The sequence below is a fragment of the Pogoniulus pusillus genome, chromosome 25 (assembly GCF_015220805.1).
Source record: "Pogoniulus pusillus isolate bPogPus1 chromosome 25, bPogPus1.pri, whole genome shotgun sequence".
Lineage (NCBI taxonomy): Eukaryota > Metazoa > Chordata > Aves > Piciformes > Lybiidae > Pogoniulus > Pogoniulus pusillus.
Window position 1 is genome coordinate 13,909,014 of NC_087288.1, and position 26,739 is coordinate 13,935,752.

At 40.7% G+C, this 26,739-nt stretch overlaps 1 protein-coding gene across 5 annotated transcripts in view; it reads right to left on the bottom strand.

Moving 5' to 3' along the window:
* Window positions 1–26,739, bottom strand: part of ESRRG (estrogen related receptor gamma) — a 414,670-nt gene that overhangs the window by 232,900 nt on the left and 155,031 nt on the right. Inside the window, exon 2 of one of the 5 annotated variants that reach the window (XM_064164515.1) lies at window positions 16,015–16,073. The exons of 3 other annotated variants lie outside the window; for them this stretch is intronic. Coding sequence is in view for 1 of the 2 variants with exons in the window: in XM_064164514.1 (XP_064020584.1) it covers window positions 15,920–15,954 (35 nt within the window). In the remaining variant the exon portion in view is untranslated. One more of the 5 variants, XM_064164514.1, reaches the window with a different exon arrangement.

Below are 26,739 nucleotides of genomic sequence, written 5' to 3' on the forward strand. Positions count from 1 at the left end.
AAAACCAACCAAACTTACTAGTTAATTAGTTACTTTAATTTCTGAGAACTGGAATTTTGTCTTCCGAATAGGCTGGACCCCAGTGAGATCTCTATAACATTCTCCAATTATGACAGGGTGCTAACCTAAATTTAGCTATAGATACTACAGAAACAAAATTTAAATAAACAAGCTGTAGATTCCACCTATTCAGCCTACTGTAGGAAAACAAGTTTTTGCCAGTCCCTAGGAAACGGAATGTCTAACTAGATATCACAGAATCACAGCATTAACCAGGCTAGAAAAGACCTCTAGGATCATCAAGTCCAACCTATCACCTAACCCTTCTAATTAACTAAACCATGACACTAAGTGCCTCATCCAGTCTCCTTTTAAACACCTCCAGGGATGGTGACTCCACCACTTCCCCAGGCATCCCATTCCAATGCCAACCGCTCTTGCTGTGAAGAACTTCCTCCTAACATCCAGCCTACAGCTGCCCTAGCACAGTCTGAGACTGTGTCCTCTTGTTCTGTCACTGGGTGCCTGGCAGAAAAGACCAGCCCTTATGTGGTTACAACCTCCTTTCAGGTAGTTGTAGAGAGCATGCCACTGACTGAGGGAAACCACACAGCTATTCATGATCATTGGTTTTGTGTAGATGTCCTTGCATTTTGGGAGGGAGGAAGATTTGGCTTTAGGCACTCAAGTTTGAAAAGCCTGAGAATACAAGCTCAGGATGAGATGTATATTAAGAGATATTTATTCCAAATTTTGAATTGAGAGGAAATTTGAACAGTGGCAACCATTTATGAGTAAACAAATGATACAGAATCCATGCTCTGAGATAATAGCACAGGGTCCCCAGATCTGAAGGAAGCAGGGAAGATGATAGCATTCTGCTTTTTGTCACCACCACTAATACACTTGAGGAAAACAAATGCCTTTAAAAAAGATGTAAAGGAGGACTGTGAGTGCAGCACGTGGATTAATTTTAACAGTTTAAGAAGGATTAAACCACATCCACTGATATATTTTGAGAAGGCTAATGTACAAATAAACCATATCTATCTGTTAAAAATATAATGCAAATATCTTTAATATCAGCTCTGCTTTAGAAGAACCGAATCTGGATAGGAACTGTGTCTAACAAGGTATCTGATAATGCTTCAGCAATGAGATGAGCATTAGCTCTCATTAATTCATGTTCTTAGTGTTATTTGGCACCATGGGCTGACCCGACATGATGTAACAGGACGTGGCATGCCAGCATGCATTACGTGTTCAGAATTGTAAAAGCAAACACACCACCAACAATTAAACTCCCCTGCAGCCCCTGCTATGGAGTTTGGCATTCCTGATCAGACACTGCCTTAGCTTTACCATCAATGTGTTATCATTCCTATTGGTTGAGTACTTTCTCTTGTCCATCTTCTAATCAGCCAAAGCAGGTCAATGCATCTTAATTTAAAACCGAAGGCATGGAATGCTGCTTAAAGCTTTGACTTACTGAGGTCTTTTGTTTTCTTTCCCTCTACGTGTTTCTACCTGGTGTCACTCAAATCTAGCTTTGCCAAGAGAAGACAAAGGAGATTAGAAGGTACGTGCTGTTATTGCAGCAAATCCCTCTTTAAAAAAAATATATATTGGGGCTGTAAACAACTCTGAAACATTAGAGCAAAACTGAGTATAAAAGCAGGAACTGTTGCACTGTATGCTCCATCTAACAAGGTGCTGAGCAGCAAAGCCCAGGGGACTCTTGGTGCTCTCACTATGAAGATTAGACAAGCGCACTCGCGCAGGACACAGTAAGAATATGAAGGGACGTGAAGTGAGCAATCCCAGCAGAGAGCCTGTTGAAATGTCAGTCAGGCACTCCGCCTCCACCACCTTTCACAGAGCTAAACATCTCTTTATGTCAGAACAAATTGGGCAATCCTCAAATCTTTTTTTCCTCTCCCCTGACTTCAATGCGAGCCGAACGCTGGGAAGGAGAGCAGGAGGAGAGCGGGAGGGAGCGCGCACAGACAGTTCAGTTCAGTTCACATGAAAGAGCTCTGACATGCTACAAGGCTGAATACTGATATTGACAAGTCTTACAATCTTATCAAGAGAGGAAAGAGCAGCAGTAGCCAGCATGCTACAGACCTTCCCCCTTTTCCAATTACACTGGGTGGCTGTTCTTTTCCCAAGCATTCCCCATCATCCTTTGAAAATAAACAAGGCATGATCAAAGGCCATAAAAGCAAGCATGTCGTTTCCTTACTTAACACATAGTTACTTTTGTCATCTTTTTCTTGTTTCCCTCGTTCATCTATTCAGAAGGTCTGATTTTAATCAACACTGTGTCTAGCACAGTGCTTGTGGAGAGATAGATGAGTGACTGCAACCTTATTTCAAATTATTTTGCTTGCAAAATTCTGTACAGGGTGTTTGGTTAGGATTTTTGACCACAGAAACACACACACAGATGATACTTCCGCAGGATAACAACACTAAAGAAACCTTCCCACTGGCTTTTGTGAATGTTAGAGAAGTCTTAGTATGACTGGAGAGAGATCTAAGAATTACTTTCATCGGGTTTGTTTTTTTTTTTTCATAGAATCAACCAGGTTGGAAGAGACCTCCAAGATCATCCAGTCCAACCTAGCACCCAGCCCTAGCCAGTCAACTAGACCATGGCACTAAGTGCCTCATCCAGTCTTTTCTGGAACACCTCCAGGGGTGGTGACTCCACCATCTTCCTAGGGCTCAAACAATTTTCTTTATTTAAAAAGAAGAGGGGGGGGGGGGGGGGGGGGGGGGGGAGAGCGTCAAAAGAAAACAGAAAATGTAACCCAGTCAAGATGAAGAACTACTAGTTCACCTTTAGCTTGTAAAGATTTCAAATTACAAAATTCCTTCTAAAAGAAGTATATATATAAGAAAACCCTAAACCAGCAACACAAGAAAACCCCAACAACACCTCAAGCAGCTCCCACCCACTCCCCGCCAAACAACAACCACTACACTTTGAACAATCACTACAGCTCAAACAAGGAGGGGGGGAGGGGGAACCCACAACAAAATAATCTGTGGGGTTTTTTTAAATGCAAAATGAATATTCAATAAAAATACAATTAATTGGACACTGCCATGCCTGGCCACCTACTCATCAGATCACAGGGTTATTGCAAGCACAACCATTTCTACAGAACAATCAATTTCTAAGATAAGGTTTTCTAAAAGTTGCCTGAAAGTTCTGCTATTAATTGATTCTAGTCAAAGATCAGATTCATTACATTACAATTTCAAGTTTCCAATTAGGACAGTTAGGCCAGTAAACGTCTGTGTGTACAGCGCAGGCACCAACAGACCATTTACTGCCCATTACCACCAAGAAAAGAAACCCATAGTAGAATAAACTGTGCAGCATTCCTGGCATTCGTTAAAGGAAGAAAGCTTTATAAGAAAAGAAGAAATAGAACTGATTTTTACAGGTGTTTAATAAAGATAAGCTGAAATAAAGGGTTCCTATTTTAAGCATGGTGATAGCTAAAAATGCATTCAAATATGTTCAAAAGCAATCTGAAGCCTCCTAAAAATGAGTGTTTAAAAGTATTCAAGAAAACAGTAAAAATGCAAATAATATTTGTCACATTATTGTAGGATATAGGAGAAAAATGCTCATAAATTCAAAGAACCCTGCTGAGGCAAACTGCATTTCATTTAAATATGACATTATTTGGGAGTCATTAAAACAGGAATAATGTTTATTGGTTCCTTTGTAAAGGTTACTGTGAGAAAACAGCAGAAGTTTGCCCATAGTAGAATGAGTGGTTCAAGGCACTGTCAGCATAACATCCTTAATTTGAGTTGCTGTAGCTGTGTCATGGGAAATAAAAAGGCTTCATGTAATTGATCATTCAGCACTGTAGAAATACCAGAGTAAAAATTACAAGGCACTATTTTTTCAAGAACCTCAGTCCAATATTCTAACATCCTTTGTATATATTACAATGAGACTCACTAAAAACAAAAGCTAAAAATAAATGAGTGCCAATACTGACTGCTGACTTCCCACTCATGTGTCTAACCCTGAGACAGAAGCAAGCATACAGAGCCCTGTGACAGCTCTCATCGTTCCATTCAAACATCCTTACTAATTTTCATTTTCTTTTAGGTATGGAACTATAAACCAACCTAACAGGGCCCTTAGGCTAGACAGAAGTGGGCTAATATGTTGGTTTTAATATAAAGTGTCTAACTCTCACAGTTAAATGTGTCTAACCTTGATGAAAAGACTTTGTTCTAGCTATAGTCATGAAGAATCTTCTGCAACTGTAAACGCTTTCATAGACTTGCCTAACTCTGCCTATACTCACTTTTAACAACATAGTGATACAATATTAAGAGGCCCCCCAAAAACCTGGCGTTGCCATTTTGAACCTCAAAGTGTTTCCTGCACTCAATCAGCATCATTAATTGCTGGTTATTTTGTACATGGAAATCAAGATGTAGATGCATGCAGAAGCCTTGATTACGCAGATATTTAGTTAGTGGCTTGACTATTGTGAGTAGTTTTTGGAGAAGCAATCAAATTAAGCATCCCATTAAACATCTGATGTAGGTAAATCAGCTCCAAGGTCTTAAAATTTAATCTGTCTGCTTTCTTCCATCTATTAGATTCATTTGTATTAGTAAAAATCAATCATGCACTTGACTTAGTCTTGCCTTAATTCTGTCAATGAATTTAAACCCATCACAAAGAGCACTTTAATGCAGTTTAAATTCAGCTATAAAGATTCATTATTGTTCTGAGTTGAAATAATTCTGCCTTGTGCCCCACTAAACAGTGGCTAGCCTGGAAGCGATGCCAGTCACCTGGACCCTTCATGAACTGGACTCTCTTCCAAACCGCATCACATTTGCTTCCTTCCAATATGTATTGAGCTGTGCAGCCCAGGCTGAGATATCACATTGCCTCTTACCAGTGAGGCAAAACTCCCCCAGACACACATCCTGCTCCCCAGATTAGCACTGGAGATGACACTTTTGTCAGCAGCTATGGTCAAGCAGGGCTTGGGGGAGGATCAAATGCTCACCAGTCAGGCTCAGTTCTCACCAAGCACCTTCGTTAAGAGCTCAGCAGCACTACTACTCAAAGTATGTTTCTACCAAATGTCTGGGGGGTTATGGTAGTACTACAGCCCTATGAGGAGAAGCTGAAGGAGCTGGGGGTGCTCAGCCTGGAGAAGAGGAGGCTCAGGGGGGACCTCATTGCTGTCTACAACTACCTGAAGGGAGGCTGTAGCCAGGTGGGGGTCAGTCCCTTCTCCCAGGCAAGCAGCAACAGAACAAGGGGACGCAGTCTCAAGTTGTGCTGGGGGAGGTCTAGGCTGGATGTTAGCAGGGAGGTCTTGCCAGAGTGACTGGCATCGGAATGGGCTGCCCAGGGATGTGGTGAAGTCACTGTCCCTGGAGATGTTCAAGAAAAGACTGGATGAGGCACTTAGTGCCATGGTCTAGTTGATTGGCTAGGGCTGGGTGCTAGGTTGGACTGGATGAGCTTGGAGGTCTCTTCCAACCTGGTTGATTCTATGATACTCCTCTTAGATCTTTCCTGAAGCCATTTCAAATAGAAACTGGAATAACACCAGCAGGCTTTTGTTGAAGACCTCCACAACTGGCCTAATCTGCACTGCACCGTGTGGCACTGAAATCTTCGCATGGCCTACGCCAATTTGTATTCACATTATTTTCTTTGAGCTTGAAATTGATTTGCAGTGTTCTCTCTGAAGACTCCCAATTTACATAATTTGCCATTATTCCTGCATCACACCACTCCATGTCATGGGCAAAATTCTTCACCACGGAAGTGGTCAGGCATGGGCTTAATTTTAAGCACAAGAGGTCCTAAGAGACATCTCTGCCACTGCTCACAGGCTCTTAAGCATAGCTTTATTTACTTTGCCATGCCAAAAGCTACACCTAATATAGTTTCTTGGAGCTATTAAAAGTGGACACACAATAACTGCAAGCAAAACTGGGCTTATTGTCTCTGCAGATTTGCGCTAATATAGCGGTGTCTCAAGGCACCACTTCATTTTCATAACAAGGAGGAGATTTAATTTCTGCAGATTTGTGTAAAAAGCAATTGGAAAACTTTGCAACAATGATATTGCTTCCCATAAATGCCAAATTGGTAAAAACATCATCAGAGAAAAAACACAGCACATTCACAGTATCAGCTTTTTCTATCTTAAGTACCAGCATTATTCAAAGACATTATGCTGCTAAGTAGCCAAATAATTCATTCATTTTAAGGATTGAAAGTACAATATTATTTTGTTAAATTAACCTCTCTCTTTTCCAAATCCCGCTTTTCCACTTAAACTGAGGGAATAAAGGCATCTTCTGTGCATAAGGCTTCCAATTTCAGCTTTCAGAGTTTGTTCTGCTCTGGTTGCAGTGTGCACTTGCCTTCTTGCTGAGTACCCAAATGTAAAAACAATTGCAGCAACAATGTAAATCCCTGCTTTGGATCAAAAACGTGAGGCTGAGGTACCATTTCACTTCTCTCTTCCATTGCCAGCAAGGAAAAAGAGGTTGGTGAGGGAAAACATTGCCTACCTTTAATTTACTGGCACCACTGGCATACAGTATCTCCAGTTAAAACGAAATTGCAATAAAAGAAAGTGGCTGCTTAAAATCATAGCAAAGATCAGAACTTGTGCCTATGGTAGGTTGGAGGGGGAGGCGGTAGACAGCTTGGTTTTAAGCACGCCCCATTCATTGATGAACATCAGGACTCGGTGGTCATTTAACACTCCCTATAAATGAAGACTTGATAACAGTTATTGATCTCAGTTTTCCTGGAAGAAGATCCCTGGGCTCAGCTTCTCTCAGTTCATAAATACAAGAATAGAGCTATTGCTCAAATGCCACCCTAACTGCCGAAAACGAGACAGATGTAAAATTTCAGTGCATTGTGGCAGCAATATAGGTGTATTTCCACAGGGTTTTTTGAGTAGCTAGCCCTAAATTAATATAATCTCAAATTACAGTTAACATCATCTCAAATCTCAGTTACAGGAAATACAGAATTGCCACAGCTGACCATTCTTAGTGAATGTCCACTCAAACTACAGAAGTACTTAAGTTACTGTTCTTATTTACTTATTGATCTTCCTCCTACTACCATGGAACCTGAATACCTCTGAACATTAATGAATTCAGTCTAACAACATGCAAGACAGGGCTGGCCAGGCAAAAAGCTGAGGCAGGGAATAGGAAGTGTTGAGCTGTTGCATCCTCAGCACAACCATGTCACAAGAAACAGCTGGAAACAACCTGCTGTCACTCCTGTCTTATTCTTCTGTCATTAAATTTTTTCCCCCATTTTCTTTCTTTCTTTCTCACTTTTCCCCCTTAAAACTCTGCTATTGTCTAGTCAGATCAAAAGTTGACTTCTAAAACTTTTGCTGATGCTGCCAGAAGCACTTACATCACCAATAATTTACTATTCTTACTTTAAATAGAAAAAAATTAATCTCCTTTCTCAATTTCCATCTTCCCTTCCCCAAAATCAGACAAACAATCTACATCTCCTGACCCTCAGTTCAGACTAAACCTGCCTGTCAAATAATAGGTCTGAGTCCCTTGCAATGCTGATTTAAGGAGAAACTATGTGAGTAGATGAACTGTTGAACTGAGTCCTCTGTCTTAAAAACACATTTCATTTGGGTCATTAATGCACAATATAAAAGACGTAGCAGAATTCTGAAAAATGAATTAAGGATGCATTGCCATCTCCAGAAAAATAATAAAAGTAGAGAGATTAAGAGGCAAGCATATCTTTTTGAATTGTAAAATAGGTTTATAGGTCTTCTAATAACAACTTTTACTCAAACCTTACATAAATAGGCTTATATGATACAAATATTATGTGGGCTATGTGGAAACTACAAGGTCCCTAATCATGTTTAGGGATTACTTGACAGAACAGAGACATTTCATTCCTATTGGACCTAGGGATTACAGCAAAGAAACATCTAATATTCCATTTTTTAATTTCATGCATTTTTTATTTACCTTTAATGATGCTGTATATATTCATCATCCTGAAATATTAAAACAGTATGAAAAAAGTAATAAATTGGTGGAAAATTTAGGGAATGGGAATGCAACAGCACGCAAATCATACACTATCAAGTGCTTGATACACATTTAAAATTACTGCCTAGTACAGCAAAGCCAAATTCCTGGCAGATTTCTGAAGCGCAAAGTCACAATAAGAAGATCAGCAGAACAGACTGAAATAATAGAATATTCATCCCTCTAATCCATATGCAATTCTTTAGGGCTTTTTTTTTAACAATGCATATGAGGTCTGACTGTATTCAGGATTTAAATAAGTTGTCTCTCTCTCTCTCTCTCTCACACACACACACTCTCACTCAGTATTTTTGTTTAAAGAAAAAAAAAGTATATACAGTTATCATTTCTGCTCTACTGCTCCCACATTGACAAGGTTAGCACATCTCCACACACCTCAGATGAAACAATAGCATTTTAAACAACAAAAGTGTTAAAAGAAATACATTTATTCATACCATTGAAACCTCCTGCAACGGCTTTGTTGGAAGGAGAGGTTCTAGTTTGCCTGGGAAAGGGATTTTTCTCCCCCCCCCCCCCCCCCCCCCCCCCCCCTTTTTTAACTCTTTCCTACTTCATTCTAAATCATCGCTGGTTAATGTAAAGCAATTTTGCATTTAGATATTGGCAACAAAATTATGCAACGAGTATGAAATCTCTGAGATCATGCCTTTCTCTTTAGGCAGATTTAATTTTAGATCTAGTATTGTATACAGGAGCAGAGGCCTAGAGACAAATAAATCATCGCTCAAAAGACAGATGCTGATGATAATGACACATGAAGAAAATGTGCTCGAGGATGGGTGATGGAGAGGTGTAGTACAAAACTTCTACTACCACACACGAGGTAACTGAATTAGTTTCAAGTAGTGCAAAGCCACAAATGAGTTGTAGCTGTTTCTCCAAACAAGAGTGTGAAGACATTCACACCTTATCACATAGGCATGCAAAGCCTGATCTTGAGATGAAGCAGGTTTTACACAGGCTTCCCTCTCTCATTAAACTGCAGAATATCAGCATCACAGAGGAGCAACATAAAATGAAGATACAAAATGAACATACTCAGATGTAAGACATTTGCAACAGTAATACACACGTACACTTGCTAAATAAAGGTGCCTCTATGTGATAATTACAATGGCTACATGCACTAAGAGGCTTTCACAACCATCATGACAGATCTTGTCACAGCTCTGTTAGTGAGGCAGAGGAGCACTAGGACAGGTGATGGTACATGGAAAGCCACCTTGTAAGTGAGAAAGAGAAGCCACATCCTGTCGAATCCCGAATACCCAAACATAGCTACATGCTATTTGTAGTAACAGGTCTCAGGAGAAATGGACCACTTCCGAGGACTTTGGGTTTCTACCTGGTGAGGGACATGCTGATTCAACCCCTTTCAAATCACTCATGTGCTATTAGCCAAACTGTGCTATCAGTTGACATTGCCATTCACGTTGCAAGGTCATAGTTTTAATTCAACACAGACTAAACAACCAAGGCAAAACACAGTCAATGAAAAAAAATCATTTTGGTGTGGAACCTGCTTTTCTTTGGTAAGCTGGAGTATATCCATCTTGGTTTTATATTTTGCAGGCACAGAAGCAAAAGAAAAAAACATTCCTAGAAAGGATTACTGAGAAAAGTGTTAAGGTGCATAAAGAAATAAAAGCCAAACAAACAGCAAACTCCTGCTAGAAGATATGATGAATGATCAAAGTCTATTAAAGCATACTGAATTTTGGAGAGAAAGCTCTACAGAGTTGCACCAGACCAAATCTGCATCTGAAATGCACAGGTGGCAGCAACTGCAAACATAGCATGGTTTTAAAAGACAGGGTGAACAAGTTAAAAAAAAGTACCATTTCATTTTGAAGAGAGATTGAGGAGAAAAAAAAAAAAGCTATAGAAGGAAGCAAGGATTTATCAAAGAAGAACAGAGTACTCAGTGAAAATTAGAGTATGATTGAAATACATTAGTGCTACTCTTCCTTCTACTCTCCTATATTTTACAGGACATAATGCATGTCTATACGAGCATTTTAGTGAAGACATCAACTGTTTGTGATGGAGAAATCTAGGAAAGAACTTTGTTTTAAAGCACAGAGCTACTAAAAGTTTTCTAAAAGCATTTAAATATGGTAGATGGTTTTTAATGTGCACAAGGAATATTTTTCCTTTGTCCTGAATCCAAGACACGATTCAAACACCTTCAGAAACTTTCCAAGCAAGCAATGTGCGACATATATTTGGAATATAAAAGTTTAATCCTACTCATTAAAACATGACAAACTTATAATTAATTGAGAATGGAGTCAATAATGAGAACATCCTTCAATGTAATGAAGTTGGTACTATCAGCTTGTAATATGGGGAAAAGTTATAGGAAGTGACATATAATATGTAAAACTACAAATCAGTTTGAAAAAAAAGAGCAGTCTGAAAGTTTCTCCTTAGGCCCAATCTTCAAAGCACACATTTTAATCCTCAGAAGTTACGTTTTCCCAAATGAGATAATACATTATGTTGTCTTCAGGTGATGAGGAATAATTCCGGGTCTTACACTGTCTGATTAATCTTACAACCAATATTTAGAAAACATTTCTCTTGGAGCTAATCAAACTTGACAAAAGCAATCTTCAGACTATGTCACATGCACCGATTTGTAAGAGATTTCAAACTTGCCTTTTATTAAATGAAGTTTATATTAGCAACACTTTGAAATCCACCTGACTATGATACTAAGTTTCATAGTATATGGGGTGGGTAAAAGGGAACTGTTCTGTCAGGGGAAGTATAGGCTGGATGTTAGGAGGAAGTTCTTCACAGAGAGAGTGATTGGCATTGGAATGGGCTGCCCAGGGAGGTGGTGGAGTCACCATCCCTGGAGGTGTTCAAGAAAAGTCTGGTTGGGGCACTTAGTGCCATGGTCTAGTTGACTGGATAGGGCTGGGTGCTAGGTTGGACTGGATTATCTTGGAGGTCTCTTCCAAAGTGGTTGATTCTATGATTCTACATGCAAATAAAGTTATTAGGACAACATTTCTTTCTTTTCTGCCTTTTTTTTTTAAATGAAGGATGCTATTCTAGTTTGAAAAATAGCATCCAGCTACATTTCTATTGCTAACATAAAATATTTTGAAGGCTCATTGCTGATGATACTCAATTTACTTTTTCTTCTGGAACTAACTGCCTTGACACTAGAACTGCTTGTTCTAGTGGGAGGTGTCCCTGCCTATGGCAAGGGGTTGGAACTGGATGATCCTTGAGGAGCCTTCCAACATAAACCACTCTATGATTCTATAACACCTTACTGGCTGAGGTACACCCTCTAAATAATACTTATTTCTTTATACATATGAAGAGGATAACTTTCAATATATAAATTGGTGACATTCTTAGGTTTTTGGTATCACAACAGCCTCACTAGGCTAAAAGATATTACTCAAGAAGAGTAATGCTCTGATGGTACCCTGATGACAATGGACAGGGTAGCACAATAGCACTGACCAGTAGTGAACACTGTGGGGAACCATGTAAGTACCATCCCAATCTTTACCTCCACTACTGCTTAACTCTTGGTAGTTTGCTTTCTTTCTGCATGAACAGGATTCTCCCATGGTTAGAGAACCTGTTTAAATTTGTTTGCATGACTCTCAGCATAAAAGAGATTCCAGAGTTAGCAGAGCTGAGGAGGAGTAAGAAATATATGTAAGAGATGTAAGTATAATGCAAATATTCTAAAAGAAAATCAGGCCTTCAGCTTATTCTTCCTCTCAAGTACCACTTAAGTCCTGGATAATCAAGTTTCCAAGCTACTGACTTTGTATTTTCTTATGGTTGTGTGTGACAGATAAACTGTGTTTCATCATAGACAATGTCTACAATCAAGTCATATAATACCCCATTAACAATAACTGACATGTATTAGAAACTGCTAGTTTGAATATTTTTCAGACCCAAGGAAGGATATCCAAATATTGGGTATCACACTCATACTGGGAAGACTATCAGTGAGTTCTCTATTTGTTTATATAAATGGGCCAATGCTTTTTAAAGCACTTAAAAGCACTTAACTAAAGCAAATAAGCACTTGAACTTTAAATATCCAGCAAGAGAAGCTATTGACAAGTATGACTTTACTGAGTAAATCTTCATATCTTTGCCACCTCTCATTCATACAGTCTCCTCATGAAGACAAGCACCAGGCTCTCAACTTAGCTTCAGCTCAGCTTTACTGCAACACACAGAGAGGAGTAAGCAATTGCTTAACTCCCTTTTACATCTTTTTGTTAAAGCAAACTGCTTCAGCTTTTCCTGTATGGGGATCCTGGGGGCACAGCAGTCTTCAGAAAACAGCTTCCCAGATTGAAATCTTATACTCTCTCATTTGGCCTTTAAAGTAGTTTTTTTTCCCACCTTATGAACCTCCTTTGTAACTCTTTGCTACCCACAGCTAGCTAAGCCTCGATTTGGGAACACAATGTTTACCAAACACCATTCCATTAATTCCCAACGGGTAAATAATGCTGTGGGAATATCTGGTTATGCTCAGAAAAAGGCTGTCTTTGGTAAGAAGTCTTGCAATGGTGCTCATATCACATGCATCTTTCAGGTCTTCATACTTAGAATACATTCTTTTGCTACTGCTCTGTGCACAATTACACTGATCATTTCCTGACCTGGAGTGGTGTGATCTTATTGACATCTGCTAATAAATCTGCATCCAAATTAATAATATTAAAGATTATTCTATAGCTTTGGACAGTATTTTTTTTTAGTTATTTCCTATGGGTCAAGTAATATACAGATTCACAGCTGGAGCCTTGTCAAATCAGGTTTGCTGTATTCTGAGAAACCATATGGATTCATAGAAGAATGCCACTAACATATGGCAGTCCAGCTCAGGTGTTAGGTTGGCCCTGAGAACCAAGGTGGTGGTGCTTCAAGCAAACTTTTCCACTCACTAGCAGGTACATCTGATTCCCTAAAACACTCATCACATTTTCATGTTTATTTCTCCCTGAATGAGTTGTGCATAATGTGGCAGAAGAGAGGTGATAGAATAAACTTTCACTTAATCATTACCATCTTAGAGAAATGAAAGAAAGTATTTTTCAGCTGTAATCTGGAGCTCATTGGCCACGTTGGGATCTCAGTTTGCTGGTTTTAGGGGATATGTCTCGTGTTCTAAATGTGATACTAACTGTTCAGGATTTGCTCCCACTAGTTTGGCAATAAACATTCTTTAAACTCTATTTTCTTAGAAAGAGGAACACAATAGATACAATTGAGAATACGAACTACTCAGTGCTAAAGCCTCAGTCCATGTACTGTTCCTAGAAGAAATAGCTTTGAAAAACTCTTCAAACGACCCTGTAAGTTCTAATTGGGTTTTAATGTATAAAACAGCTGAGTAGTATAAATGTTTGGAAATGAAAATAGTCTTTCCTAAAGTTTATGAAATGGTAAGTGTGTTTCTTAGAATGATTAGCTATGAACCTTGATTTCAAACACCAGTTTGGCTGCTAGCATATGGTCTCTACAGCTGACACTTTAAGATCACACAGTTTTATCAAACTAGTATTCCAGGGCCCAATTCTAATATTACCCCTGCCATTTCCCACCTCCCCCTTCAATAAGTGCCTTTACTTCCCACTCTTAAAGGGAAAGTGAAATCAGCATGAAACTCTGCTCATGATGAATTTTGCACTACTGATCAACACATTAGATTTCTGGATACAAGAGGCATACCATGACATTCCCACTGGAGACTGAGGGAAAAAAATAAATCAACAACTTAATGACAAATTCATAAAACTACTAACATGGTTCAAGGATAACACAATGCTTATTCACTTTCCAAAAAAACCCAACAGGTTTCTGTAGTGAAAGCATATTAGAAAGAGATGAAGCATAGTCAGGACAGCAAAACACATGCTTTTGGGTAAGAATTCCCCAAAGAATGTCCCATTTTAGAACTGTGGTAAAACAAGACTGACAAAACAAGATGTAAATCTGTTTTGAACACACTGCAAATATGTAACAAGACCTAATTCTTTAGAAAAGCCTTCAAGACCTTAAGGTTTTGTTAGAAATAAAAGGGTGAAATTATAGAAGAAAAACTTAGGATGAAATGAGTAAATAAGAGACAAGAACAGTGGAAAAAAAAGCCAGATCTGGGGTAAGTCTGGTCTGTCTGCTTTACTCCAATAATAGTCATCAACATGTCTGTATGAACTAACACCTACCTTGAGCGTCCTAATTCTAATTTCCACAAATGGCAACTACACATAAAAGGAAACTATAAATCAAATGAAAAAGAACAACTTAAATTGTTCATTACATGACTAGAAATAGATTGATTTGCATGAAAGAGCCTGGAGCTCCACTCCTTTGAGGACAGACTGAGAGAGTTGGGGTCGTTCAGTTTGGAAAAGAGAAGGCTTCAACCTTATTGTGCCCTTCCAATATCTGAGGGAGGCCTATAAGAATGCTGATGAGGGACTTTTTAGGGTGTCAGGTAGTGATAGGACTGGGGGGAATGGATCCAAGCTAGAGGAGGGCAGACTTAGATTAAATATTAGGAAGAGGTGCTTCACCATAAGGATGGCAAGACACTGGAGCAGGTTGTCCAAAGAGGTAGTGGAGACCCCATCCCTGGAAGTTTATGTCAGTCTGGATGTGGCTCTGGGCTACCTGATCTAGTGGAAAGTGTCCCTGCCTGTGGCAGGGGGGTTGGAACTAGATGATCCTTCAAGTCCCTTCCAAACCTGATGATTGTGTGAAGTCTGTCAGATACTTGGGACCATTTAGTAGAAGGATCTGCTTACATAGAGCAACTTCCAAAGCTGTGGCTATGCTCGACACCTCCTATCTCTTATTAGCTTTCCTCATTCCAGCAAAACTTGCTGCTACATATGATCAGCTACTTCATTTTTCTTAAGTGTGTGAATGTAAAATGACCAAAGAAACAAGAGGTCACCTTGGTACAGAAGTTAGCTGCCAGGGTAATCCAACATGGTGTATGTTTGGCACAGAAGATGATGGTTGATATTCTGCTGTCATTTGGGACTGCTTGCTGGTTTTACATTTTTAATCCTTTACTAAATACTAACTTCAGTCATAGTCTGTGTTTTTGAGAGGGTGGATTTAAGTGGTTAAATTTAATAGTAGCAGATCACCAGGGTACTAGGAAAATAGTTCAGGGATCTCAATTATTGTTTTTCCATACTTCCAGATCTATGCTAAACATCTGGTTATCACAACTGATTTCATCCCCTGAACATTGCACGCAAAATCTCTTATTTTTATGTTCTATGTAAGCACAGTTGCTTATATAGTTAAGAGCTACCTAAGTGTTCTTCAAAAACCACACTGAAGTAGGAGACAGCCTTTTGTTTTGAAGGTAAGAGTTTGTTTTATCCAAGACATCATCGTGACAACTCCTAAGACCCTCAGAAACCAATCTCATTCTTAAGTGTCTCATGAGTGTTTCCTTGTTTTAATTTACTGAACATTTATAGCAACCAAAATGCATGTATTCAACATAGCTAAAATATTGCCTCTGATCACCGTGGACTCGTAAGGTTCAAGAACAGGATCACAATTTGAAAGGTTGGCTTAAAGATTAAGTGTAAGCCATTCCTGCGTCTGAAGCGATACGCTTCAGGAGGCAAACAACCCCTCCCTCCCCCCCCCCCACTGCTGACTGCGGTCTCCCACCACCCCCAGCAGCTCCTGCGTGCTCGTTCCAACCAACAAAGGGCAGAGGAGAGGGAGCGAACCCCCTTCATGGACTCACCATCCTTTTCTAGTCACATTCACTACGCATTGCATTAGAAAATCGTAACGGTGTTAAAATATTTTGGCAGGATTTGTTATGGTCAGATCACTCACTTCCTTTGGGACACACAAAGCCTCCTCTGGCAATGAAACAGCCCAAATGTCAGCAAATCCTATAGAACAGAAAACGGTCCGTCAATGTAAAGCCTAAGTGAATCTCCAATTCATCAAAACAAAACTACATAAACATAAAAATGCACATACAGAGGAAAGAAACAACCTGGAAACGTTGGCTGCTTATTAAGGTGGTGTTTCCCCTCCCCTCCAGAAACTTTTAAGCAGCATTACAATGTATTCATCACAAGGTGCTATTAGAGCACAAGCTCACTCCAAGTGTTACCAATTCACGGACAGATTAGAGGGCACATTAATAACATAGTTAATATGAAGTGTTTAGAGCCTCTACGTCGGTGACAAATACGACTCAGCCAAATTTCCTGACCATTGAGGCCACGGAGGAACAATTTGGTAGATTTCATCAACAGTTCTAATTATGTTCCTGTCAAGTCGAGAACAAAGTAATCCATAACTGGGGGGCTGCTCAGAGACAGTGCCACGCGAGAGTAATTTATGCCCAAGACACAGGGCCCTCGCTGTAGTTAGTGTGCACAATGCTTGACTAACAAGTGGGTTCACAAAAAGGAATTTATTAGGGGAAAGGCAGCCCTCCAGCTCCAAGCAGCTCGTCAGGTGCAAGCTTAGGAAGAGTTATGAGGCAGTCTTCTTGTTTATACAAGCATCCAAAGTCCGTGCTGCCCTCAGTGGGTTTTGAAACACAGGATTTCAGCCTAAAGCATAGCATGGGCTTCTGTTGGAGATAGGTGAGCCTACTGCCAAGGTAGGTACCCTACTGCCAAGGTAGGTACCCTACTGCCAAGGTAGGTACCCTACTGCCTAGCATGCAACTAGTGCTTTTAAAAGCCGTTTCAATCCCTGGGACACCAGCAGCAGCACCTCTGAGACTGAGCGGTACCCATGTCCTTTGCAATCCCATACATAACATGCTAATGAAAAGACACTAAAGGATTTTAAGTAACAGTAAACTAAAATGTCACAACACATATTTCTTACCACAGCCTGACTGAGAAACAGGCTGAAATGGAAGGAGCAGGGGGGAGGCAGGGGAGGGGGGTAAATGGGGGAGAAGCTGTCATGTAATTTTGAGTCATTTTCCACTGTGATCTATATTGGGATGCAGCTTCAGTCCTTTCAAACAGGATCATTTTATATATGACACTCTCCCTGCATTTTCACAAAAAGGTAGGGATGTCTCCCTAGTGCAGGAGAAGTGCAAAGCCTGGCAGTGGTCATTCAGGACTGGACACTTACATAACCATTAAGATGCTAGAGAAAGTAAAATGATGTTTTTCAAAAGCAATTAAGAGCAGTATCTGTAAGCATAGGAGAAAAAAAAAAACACTAAAAAAAGATTTCTGTGATAAATACAAAACACTTAATGGGTTTTAAAGCATATTTTTTTTCAAGCTAGCTAGCTGTGAGCATACACTGCTGTCAGCAGTTTCAGATTTTTATTTAAGATGACAAAAACCCACAGAACTTAGGAAGGGGAAAAAAAAATCATTTTACAACCATTTCTTTGAAACTGAAGAAACAAGCTTCTATAAGTGTTACCAGCTAACAGAAGCCTGCTTTAGTGCATCAAACATCAGCTCAGATAAGGAGACTGCTCAAACCAAGGACTTGTTTCAGAGACCAACTTGATGGGAGCTCCAGGAGGGCTGACTTCTGCACCCACATTCTCCACTGATGGAGTGGGTTCAAGTGTGTGAAGGCGAGGACATTGTCCCCATGTACCAATTGATTTTTCACTATACAAACAAGTTAGTAGCTTCACCAAACTATTTCTTTAACTTCACCTTTTAAATACTAGAACACTGGCAGAGGGAATGCAGAGCAAAGCCCTGAATTTCCTCTTTCACACTCTACTAAGACTTCTGATTCAAATTTGCTTACACCTCTGAATTCCCTGCTACCAAGTTGAGGGAATTTCCCATCACTTACTGAGAGAGATACTATTAGTCTCATGTGACCAAAGCTTCAGAGAATTATGATTACTTGCACCCTTTGCATCCAAGAATGCTTTTACAAGCATTGATGGCTTAAGTTTCAGAAGCAGGCAAAGAGAAAAGGGAAGGACACACTCCTGTTCTGCAGATATGAAAAGATAAACCTCTGGTAAATCAGAGCAAGGGTAATTTGGAAGCCAAGCAATGCCTGGACGCTGTAATTCCCAAACTCGTGACTCAGTCACAAGACACGCTTCCTTCCCTGGTGAAATGTCATGCTGCCACTTGCTTCTGTTACAGAACACATCTTAACCAAGTGTAGCAAAAGCATGATGATCCCATTAAGTATCCAACATCTACTACCTTGTGAAAGCTAATTTAGTGCTTTATCAAATCTCTAGTTTGTATGTAGAGCATAAACTGGCTACATTTGCTTAATAGGACAGACTGAGCCATCCCATATGTTATCAAACCACACCAAAGTCTGCTGCATTAGCTACTTATTATCCTTTGCATTAACTTCCTCACTAGCTACTCAAGCAATAAATTTTCCTGTAATACATCTGTCATGATTTTGCAGAGAAATCAGCAATTCTGAACAGTGCAACAGTTAAGAGACAGATAACAGAACCAAACCTATCATAGTCACCTGGCTTGCCAATCTACTATTAATTGGCACGGATGGAAGCCCTTGGATCTAGACTTGCACAACAACAGGCCACTGCCAGGCCCCAAGGATTCAGCCTCTTAGTTAGATTTGTATATTCGGAGCTTTGGTCATTCACATGATTTCTTCACAACTTATTACATGTAAGAGACACATAATGTTAGATGTCAACACCTTAACAATTACAAGATCTTTATTTTTACAGAAAAAGGGCATCTTATGTAAGAGAACAGGTGGCTCAGTAATCAGGACAAAAGTGCTAGAATATTACTAACAATAATGTTAGTAATATTAAACCAAATGGGAACATCTTCCTTGGCTTGGATGCTATGCAATCGTATTCCCACACTATTTGTGACACTGTATAATGACTTATATGTGTGAAGCCACTTTTCTAACTGTCTGGGAGCTTGCATATATGGTTAATAACAGGTTTGGTTTGGGTTTGTTTCTAAATTACAGTTGCTGCTGTTGAGTAGTGTTTATCTTAAGACTTGGAAATGCTAAACCATAGTACTTGGGTATCTTCCTGACCTTTTCTGACTATTTGACTACCAATCATCACTGTAACCCAGAAGCTAGTGCAAGAATATATAAAAAAAAAAAAAAAAAAAAAAAAAGGCAATCCAGAACATTCTTTTCAAAAAGAAGCCAAATCCACTCAAAAGAGAACAAAAGATGCCCCTCTCACTTTACATATATGATTGTATATAGTTCTGAATTATAATTCTATCCATTGTGCAACCCTGGTCATTCGGCCATTCATTTGATTCTACTGCTTCATCTGTTTCCTCTTGGTACAGTTTCTCAGCCACTGCCATAGAATCAATAGAATCATAAAATCAACCAGGTTGGAAGAGACCTCCAAGCTCATCCAGTCCAACCTAGCACCCAGCCCTGTCCAATCAACTAGACCATAGCACTAAGTGCTCCATCCAGTCTTTCTTTTCCAGCACCTCCAGAGGTGGCAACTCCACTACCTCCCTGGGCAGCCCATTCCAATGCCAATCACTCTCTTTGGCAAAAACTTCCTCCTAACATCCAGCCTAGACCACCCTCAGCACAACTTGAGACTGTCCCCCCTTATTCTGTTGCTGGTTGCCTGGGAGAAGAGACCAACCCCACCTGGCTACAGCCTCCCTTCAGGTAGTTGTAGACAGCAATGAGGTCACCCCTGAGCCTCCCCTTCTCCAGCCTAAACACCCCCAGTGTCCTCAGCCTCTCTTCATAGGGTTTGTGTTCCAGGCCCCTCACCAGCTTCATCGCCCTTCTCTGGACATGTTCTAGTACCCCAACATCTCTCTTGAATTGAGGAGCCCAGGACTGGACACAGTACTCAAGGTGTGGCCTGAGCAGTGCTGAGTCCAGGGGCAGAATAACCTCCCTTGTCCTGCTGGCCACACTGTTCCTGATCCAGGCCAGGATGCCATTGGCTCTTCTGCGCCCCTGGGCACACTGCTGGCTCATGTTCAGCTACTATCTACCAGTACCCCCAGGCCCCTTTTTGCCTGGCTACTCTCCAGCCACTCTGTCCCCAGCCTGTAGTGCTACTTCGGGTTGTTGTGGCCGAAGTGTAGGACCCTGCACTTGGCCTTGTTAAATTTCATCCCATCTTCTTTTTCCCTTGCAAATTCTGGCCCTCCATATTTCTAAATAATAATAATAACAACAACTGAAAGACATGGGGGGGGGGGGGGAGGGTGTGTGTGTGCAAATAGCATTAGAAGTTTCCTAGTTTCTTAGTGATCCCAGATCACATTAATGATGGTTTCTTTTTAATCCAGAGAATATTTAAAAGCAGCTTACAGTTCAACTCCGGTTCAGCATCACCAACTTATGAAGTCTCATTCTGGATACAACTTCTAGCAAGTCAATTTCTAATCAGGGGGGATAAATTAGACTAAAAAAAACCTAAACAAACAAAAAACCAACAACCCCCCCATAAAAAAAAAAGTGGGAAGCAAGTTCAAATACCATGATTCTGCTTTACTGAATTGAACTGCAAAGGTTCAGAGCTTCATTTCCCCCTCCCCACCCCCTTCCTTTCCCTCCATATTTTTCTTGTTCTGTTTTTATGTTGAAATCACAGGAACTACGCAGCCTCGCAAGGCTGTAATCACTCAGCGGGAATCTGGCACAAGCACAATGCAACCACCAGCCAGGCAGCAGGAAAACGAAGGAAATCTCTCTTTCCCTCCCCCTCTCTCCCCCCTCCGTTTCTTAAAAGGGGCTCGGCATGAATGAATCTTCGCTCTAGCCACCAACAATTTCTTATTCCTTCCGAGCAATCATCAATTTCAGCATCAAGTGGTTTAGTGCCTCTACAACTGGTAGTGGCAGCAGAGTAAGCCCAGCATGCAAACGTTTTGGCTAATTTAAAACCCTTGTGCTGCCGAATCAAACATGACAAGACAACAGTAAAAAGAGAGGCTATTACCCCAAATGAGAGCCGGCGGATGGCTGAAATTGGCTTGAGTGGCAGAGACAAAAGAGGTAGAAGGAACAGGGAGAACCAAGCATGATAACACTCAGATACAGCATTCACTTTCTCCCCCTCTCCCAGTGCATTCACACATATTGCTGCTAACTGGAGGAAAAAGGCAACGCTTAAGAGTTTCATGGCCAGGCAGAAAAAAATACATTTAAGAAGATGCAAAATGAATTAGGACCTGGTAAAGCATCTGCCTTATGAGTATGGAGAAACTTAACTTACAAGAGACGTCACCTTTTCAACAGGAACTCTAACACTCCAAAGAGTAAAACTGTCATTTCCTACCTGAATTCATGTCCTGCTGCCTGAAGTTCATTACTGTAAGTTGAGGATTGGAAGCACTGAGTTAGATTAGAGTAACCTTAAAGAGAGTATAATCTGCAGCATGGCTACTAGCAAATAGCTGCCACACAGTGCTCACCGAGCACCCAGATCTCAGAGAGCTGCTGGGGAGGAAAAGTGGAGGGCAAAAGAATTAATTTTGTAAGGCATTTGGGAGACCACAAGCAGACTGATGATGTTCAGAGCCATGAACCCTGGTGATGGCTTGCAGCTCACAGAATGATGACCTGTGGGATCACTGGAGAGCAAGCAAGTTGTCTTTTGCAAGATTAACAATTTAAAAGTGCTGAAATTAATTTTGTTTAATAGCTGTGGGTGCAGGCTCCTTACAAAGTAGGTTGCAAGGTCAGCAAGCCTCCTAAAGCCTTTTAAAATGCAGCTTTTTATAGGGACAATAGATTTAGGGTGGCTTAGGGCTTAAAGATCTAAAAAGCAAAGGAGGTGTAAGAGGTCATTTCCTATCAACTCCAAATCTTTGGTGAAAACACATTCTCTGTTTCATTTTTTTGCTCTAAAATGTACACTTTTGGTACATTCAAAGCTGCTTGAAACAGTATAGGTTTCTTAGGGTAGACAAGGTGAACAAAGACATTAAAATCAAACAGATTAACCACAGGCTCATCAGAGTCACACTGGAATGTGCCTGCCTGCATTGCAAAGAGGTGGTGGGAGGAAAGCAAAAAAATAAAATATTATAGGAGAATGAGAGACTGGGAGGGGAAAGAAATGGGCAGGGAAAGCACTCACACCCTTGTCATCATTCACAAATAATTCACCTGTGATTCACATCTGTGTCCTTACACAAGTCCACTACACTCTAAATTACCATACTATACAGAGTGTTTCAAGGAACAGCTGAACTCAACACTGAAACCCAAATCAGACATTTAAAACACACTTAGAGTCATAGAGTCAGCCAGGTTGGAAGAGACCTCCAAGATCATCCAGTCCAACCTAGCACCCAGCCCTATCCAATAAACTAGACCATGGCACTAAGTGCCTCAGCCAGTCTTTTCTTGAACACCTCCAGGGATAGCAACTCCACCTCCCTGGGCAGCCATGGCAAATCACTCTCTCTGGGAAGAACTTCCTCCTAACATCCAGCCTAGACCTCCCCCAGCACAACTTGAGACTGTGTCCACTTGTTCTGGTGCCGGTAACCTGGGAGAAGAGAATGACCCTCACTTGGCTACAACCTCCCTTCAGGTAGTTGTAGACAGCAATGAGATCACTTGCTCAGTTTCACAGTATGTGTGAGGTGTCACTCAAAACATACCAAAATATGCTGGCAACCTCTCCCTTACAGGATGCTTTTGTCTTATTTTAGCAATAGCCCCCAACCTGTTAATTGCACAAGTAAAGTTCATAACAAGTTTAGGAAACAGAAACAGGGCATTTGTCTTGTACCACTCTGCAAGATGGTCTGAATTTACTGAATTAATCAATGTTGCCTTGAAAAGTATCCTAGTTTTGTATAATTTGGCCTGTGTGAAAGGTGGACTCATGAATTTACATGAAGGTCCAACACAGAAGTATGTATCCCAATGCAAAACACCTTCAGTATATATACATATCCACCTGGTCTTGCAGAGACATCTTCTCGGAGAATCAGGAAGCCCAGCTGGGTATACGACCACGATAGATATAGCACATGGCTTTGTTTCATTTTCCCCCTCTGTGTATCAAAACTTAGTTGCCCTGATTGTGCAGATGGAAGGGGCCATTTCCCTGGCAATGAGGTAACTGACAGTCATTAGAGAGGACAAAATTAATTCTGCTGCAAGCCTGCCGCTGACAGTGGCCGAAGCAAACACATCAGCCATTTTTCTTTGCCCCTTCCACAAGGAGATAGAACAAAGGAAGGAGCCCCTGGGAAATACTTAAGACACCAAAGAAAATAATTTTAAGTGTGTATTAATACCGCCACTGAATATTGTGTGCTTCCAGGCTGACATATGCTGCTGTTACGTGGTGTTTGTTCCCTTTTCTTGGTCTCAAAGTTGAATTCATATCCTCATGCAGCACTCCAAGAAAATCCCAGTTCACAGTTCAGCAAGGCACTGCTTAAAAGGCAAGCCTGATATAGGTCCTTAGGGCATCTCATCCATCCTGCTCTTGGATGGCATTCTTCACCAAGGGACCCCATTAGGAAGGAAGGGCAAACTGAAATCCTAACCCAAAGCAGTCTGAAACAGCACCAGCATACTGGTATAGCAGCGATGGATGAGACTCCATTTGTCTTCAAAGCATAGGAAGCCAATATATCTGCTTCACTGCAAACTCTACTTTACTTTCCAACCTTGTAGTGTACTTAAAGTTAAAACGCAGATCAGCTTTCTATCTGAGGATAAGGCAGCATTGAAGTGTCACCCAAGACTCCAATTAAACAGATTGGAAGTGATGCACTTCCAAACCAACTCCATAAAGGTAAACATCCTGAGCTACCCTCTCTGTGTTTATAGATCAGTTGCCCAGGAAGGCATTGTCACAAGCTACAAAAGGCTTCCTTTCACCCCCATACAGTGGAATTATTCAGAAGCATCTTATGCTGGTACAAAACGTGCTGGAAAATGCAGTTGCTGTAGGAACACTATAAATACCACAGATATCACAGATCCTACTCTCCCTACAGAAGGGGAAGTCCTTCCAAGCAGGAAGAAACAATATGTTTGTTCTGTGGCCAAAGTAATTATAGACTTACCTACATTGCTCTATATGCCTTAAAAAAAAAAAAAGGTGCTTTGTATCAATATTGAACAAACTGAGCTCTGAGACTAGTACTTAATCTGGAAGACGTCAAACTAAAGTTTGGTCTGGCACAAGTTGATACAGCTTCATTCATTTCAGGAAAGGTGATTCTGTTTATGCCAGGCCTGGGCAACTCAGTTCAAGAGGGACATAGAACTACTTGAGACAGTCCAGCACAGAGCTGCAAAGATGATGAATGGAATGGAACATCTCTCTTATGAGGAGAGACTGAGGGAGCTGGGGCTGTGCTGCTTGGAGAAGAGAAGACTGAGAGGTGACCTCATGGATGTTTACAAATATGTAAAAGGTGAGTTCCAGGAGGCTGGAGCCAGGCTGGGCCAGGTGATGCCTGAGCACAGGACAAGGGGCAATGGGTGAAAGCTGAGGCATAGGAAGTTTCATTTAAACATGAGGAGGATTTTTTTTCCCTGTGAGGGTGACAGAGCACTGGAACGGGCTGCCCAGGGGTGCTGTGGAGTCTTCCTCTTTGGAGATATTCAAAACCCACCTGGATGTGTTCCTGTGTGATCTGGTATAGGTGATCCTGCTCTGGCAGGGGGGTTGGACTGGATGAGCTTCTGAGGTCCAGCCCCTGACATTCTGTGATTCTATGAAGCCAAACAAGTTTCCTTGAACCTTGCTTATTAAAATATTTAAACTTAAGTAAGTGTAATTCCCTCATGGATAATATATAAGTATATATCTTTGGACTTGTCATGGCACGTTAGCAGAGCAGGTATGTAAAGTTACAACACAGACTCACATTCATCAGTCATAGGAGCAGTTTCAGAGAGAACACAGAGTTCAAATACTGCAATTTGAAACATGCTTAGTAGAAAACTGTATATCTGAAAGCTGATCACCTGTTTATAGGAATCTTTAGCCCAGCCTCCTGTTTACAGTTCAGTTGTATCTATTGTTCCAGGTGAGAACCTTCTGCACCAGGAGCTGCACATGTGCAAAGAGAGAAGATCACCACAACCAACACTTAATGCGATTCAAAGAGATCAGCCAGAGAACTGCTGGGGATTTAAGGTAGATATTTCTTGTGCTCCAGCCAGGAATCACAACCTAGAGGTTATCCTGTCCTGGTGTAGCACCATATCACCTCTAGCGTCAGCTAGGCCAATCAGAACTGTATGTATCTACCTGCCTATGTAATTCATATCAGGAAGAAAAGGAAAAGAAAAATAAATGGGGGGAGGAAGTGGAGGGGGGAAAAGAAAAAATCCATCAAGGTCAGACACTTATGCATGAACCACATACCATAACATGTATGAGTAACAGAAACCTCACATGGACCCAAATCCACAGACCAACATCAGAAACTCTGCCTCCTCCTGCTCAGTACACAATTAATTCTTAATAAGACACTCCAAACATCCAACCAGTTCATTGAATCACAGAATCAACCAGGTTGGAAGAGACCTCCAAGATCATCCAGTCCAACCTACCACCCTACCACAAACAAATTGACTCAAACAATTTTCATTCTTTAAAAAGAAGAAAGGGGAAAAAAGGCATCAAAAGAAAACAGAAAAATTAACCCAGTCAACATGAAGCATCCTTTCAACTTTTGTCTACCAATGGAATGAGTGCATTGAGCATCAGAAAGAGAAGCACTTAAGAGAGCTTCTGAGATGAAAGATGGGCCAAAGGAAGGAACCAAGGGAGGAAACAAGGAAGAGAGAGAAAAAAATTATGAAAGAAAAGGTGAGGAAAAGAGAAAACGCCAAAAAAAGGTGTTACAACATGTCCTGTTTGTTTTTATGAGAGAAATCCTTCTGTCACAGAGATTGTCCCCTGTTTTCCACAGGATTTTAGGTCTGGTCTAGGCCATGTAGAAGATTTCCAAAGCAGCTGTTATTGTATCAACAAAACACCATAAGAATATTGAGCAAATTCATCACAGCATCCCAGTTCACAAAAGAAAAAACACCCAAAGACAAACACAGACAAAACCAAAGCAAAAAAACCCAAAACAAACCCACAATAGAAAGAGAAAAAAAAACCAAAACCACAAAACCCAAAAGCAAAACAAACCCAGGAAAACTGTAAACCCAAGATGAAAACAGGGCAGTAAACACTGCAAGTTTTTTTTGGGGGGGAGTCTTTCCTCCCCAAGCACATAGAGAAGTCATTAGGGAAGAGTCCAAAGGAGCTAGGAAGCTCATTACCAATACAGCAAAACATGGTCAGAGGGCCATTTGGGGTTTTGTTTTCCAGCTTTCCCTTTCATACAGAGACAAAGCATGAAGAGACTTTTGGGACCTGCCCGTGTTACAGAGCGGGAACGACGTGCCTCCAGCCCCGCTCCACAAACCATTCCATCAGCACAAGTCTCCGGCAGGTCGGAGACGGACTAACTTTTCCAAGGTATTAAATTAAAAGATGTTGAATTAAGTTAAACGCCCCACATTGAATTGACATTTCCCTTTTTTAATGCAAGCTAAGATTGATGAAAAATACCACTTATCTACATTAAGGGTCAAAATATCCAGCAA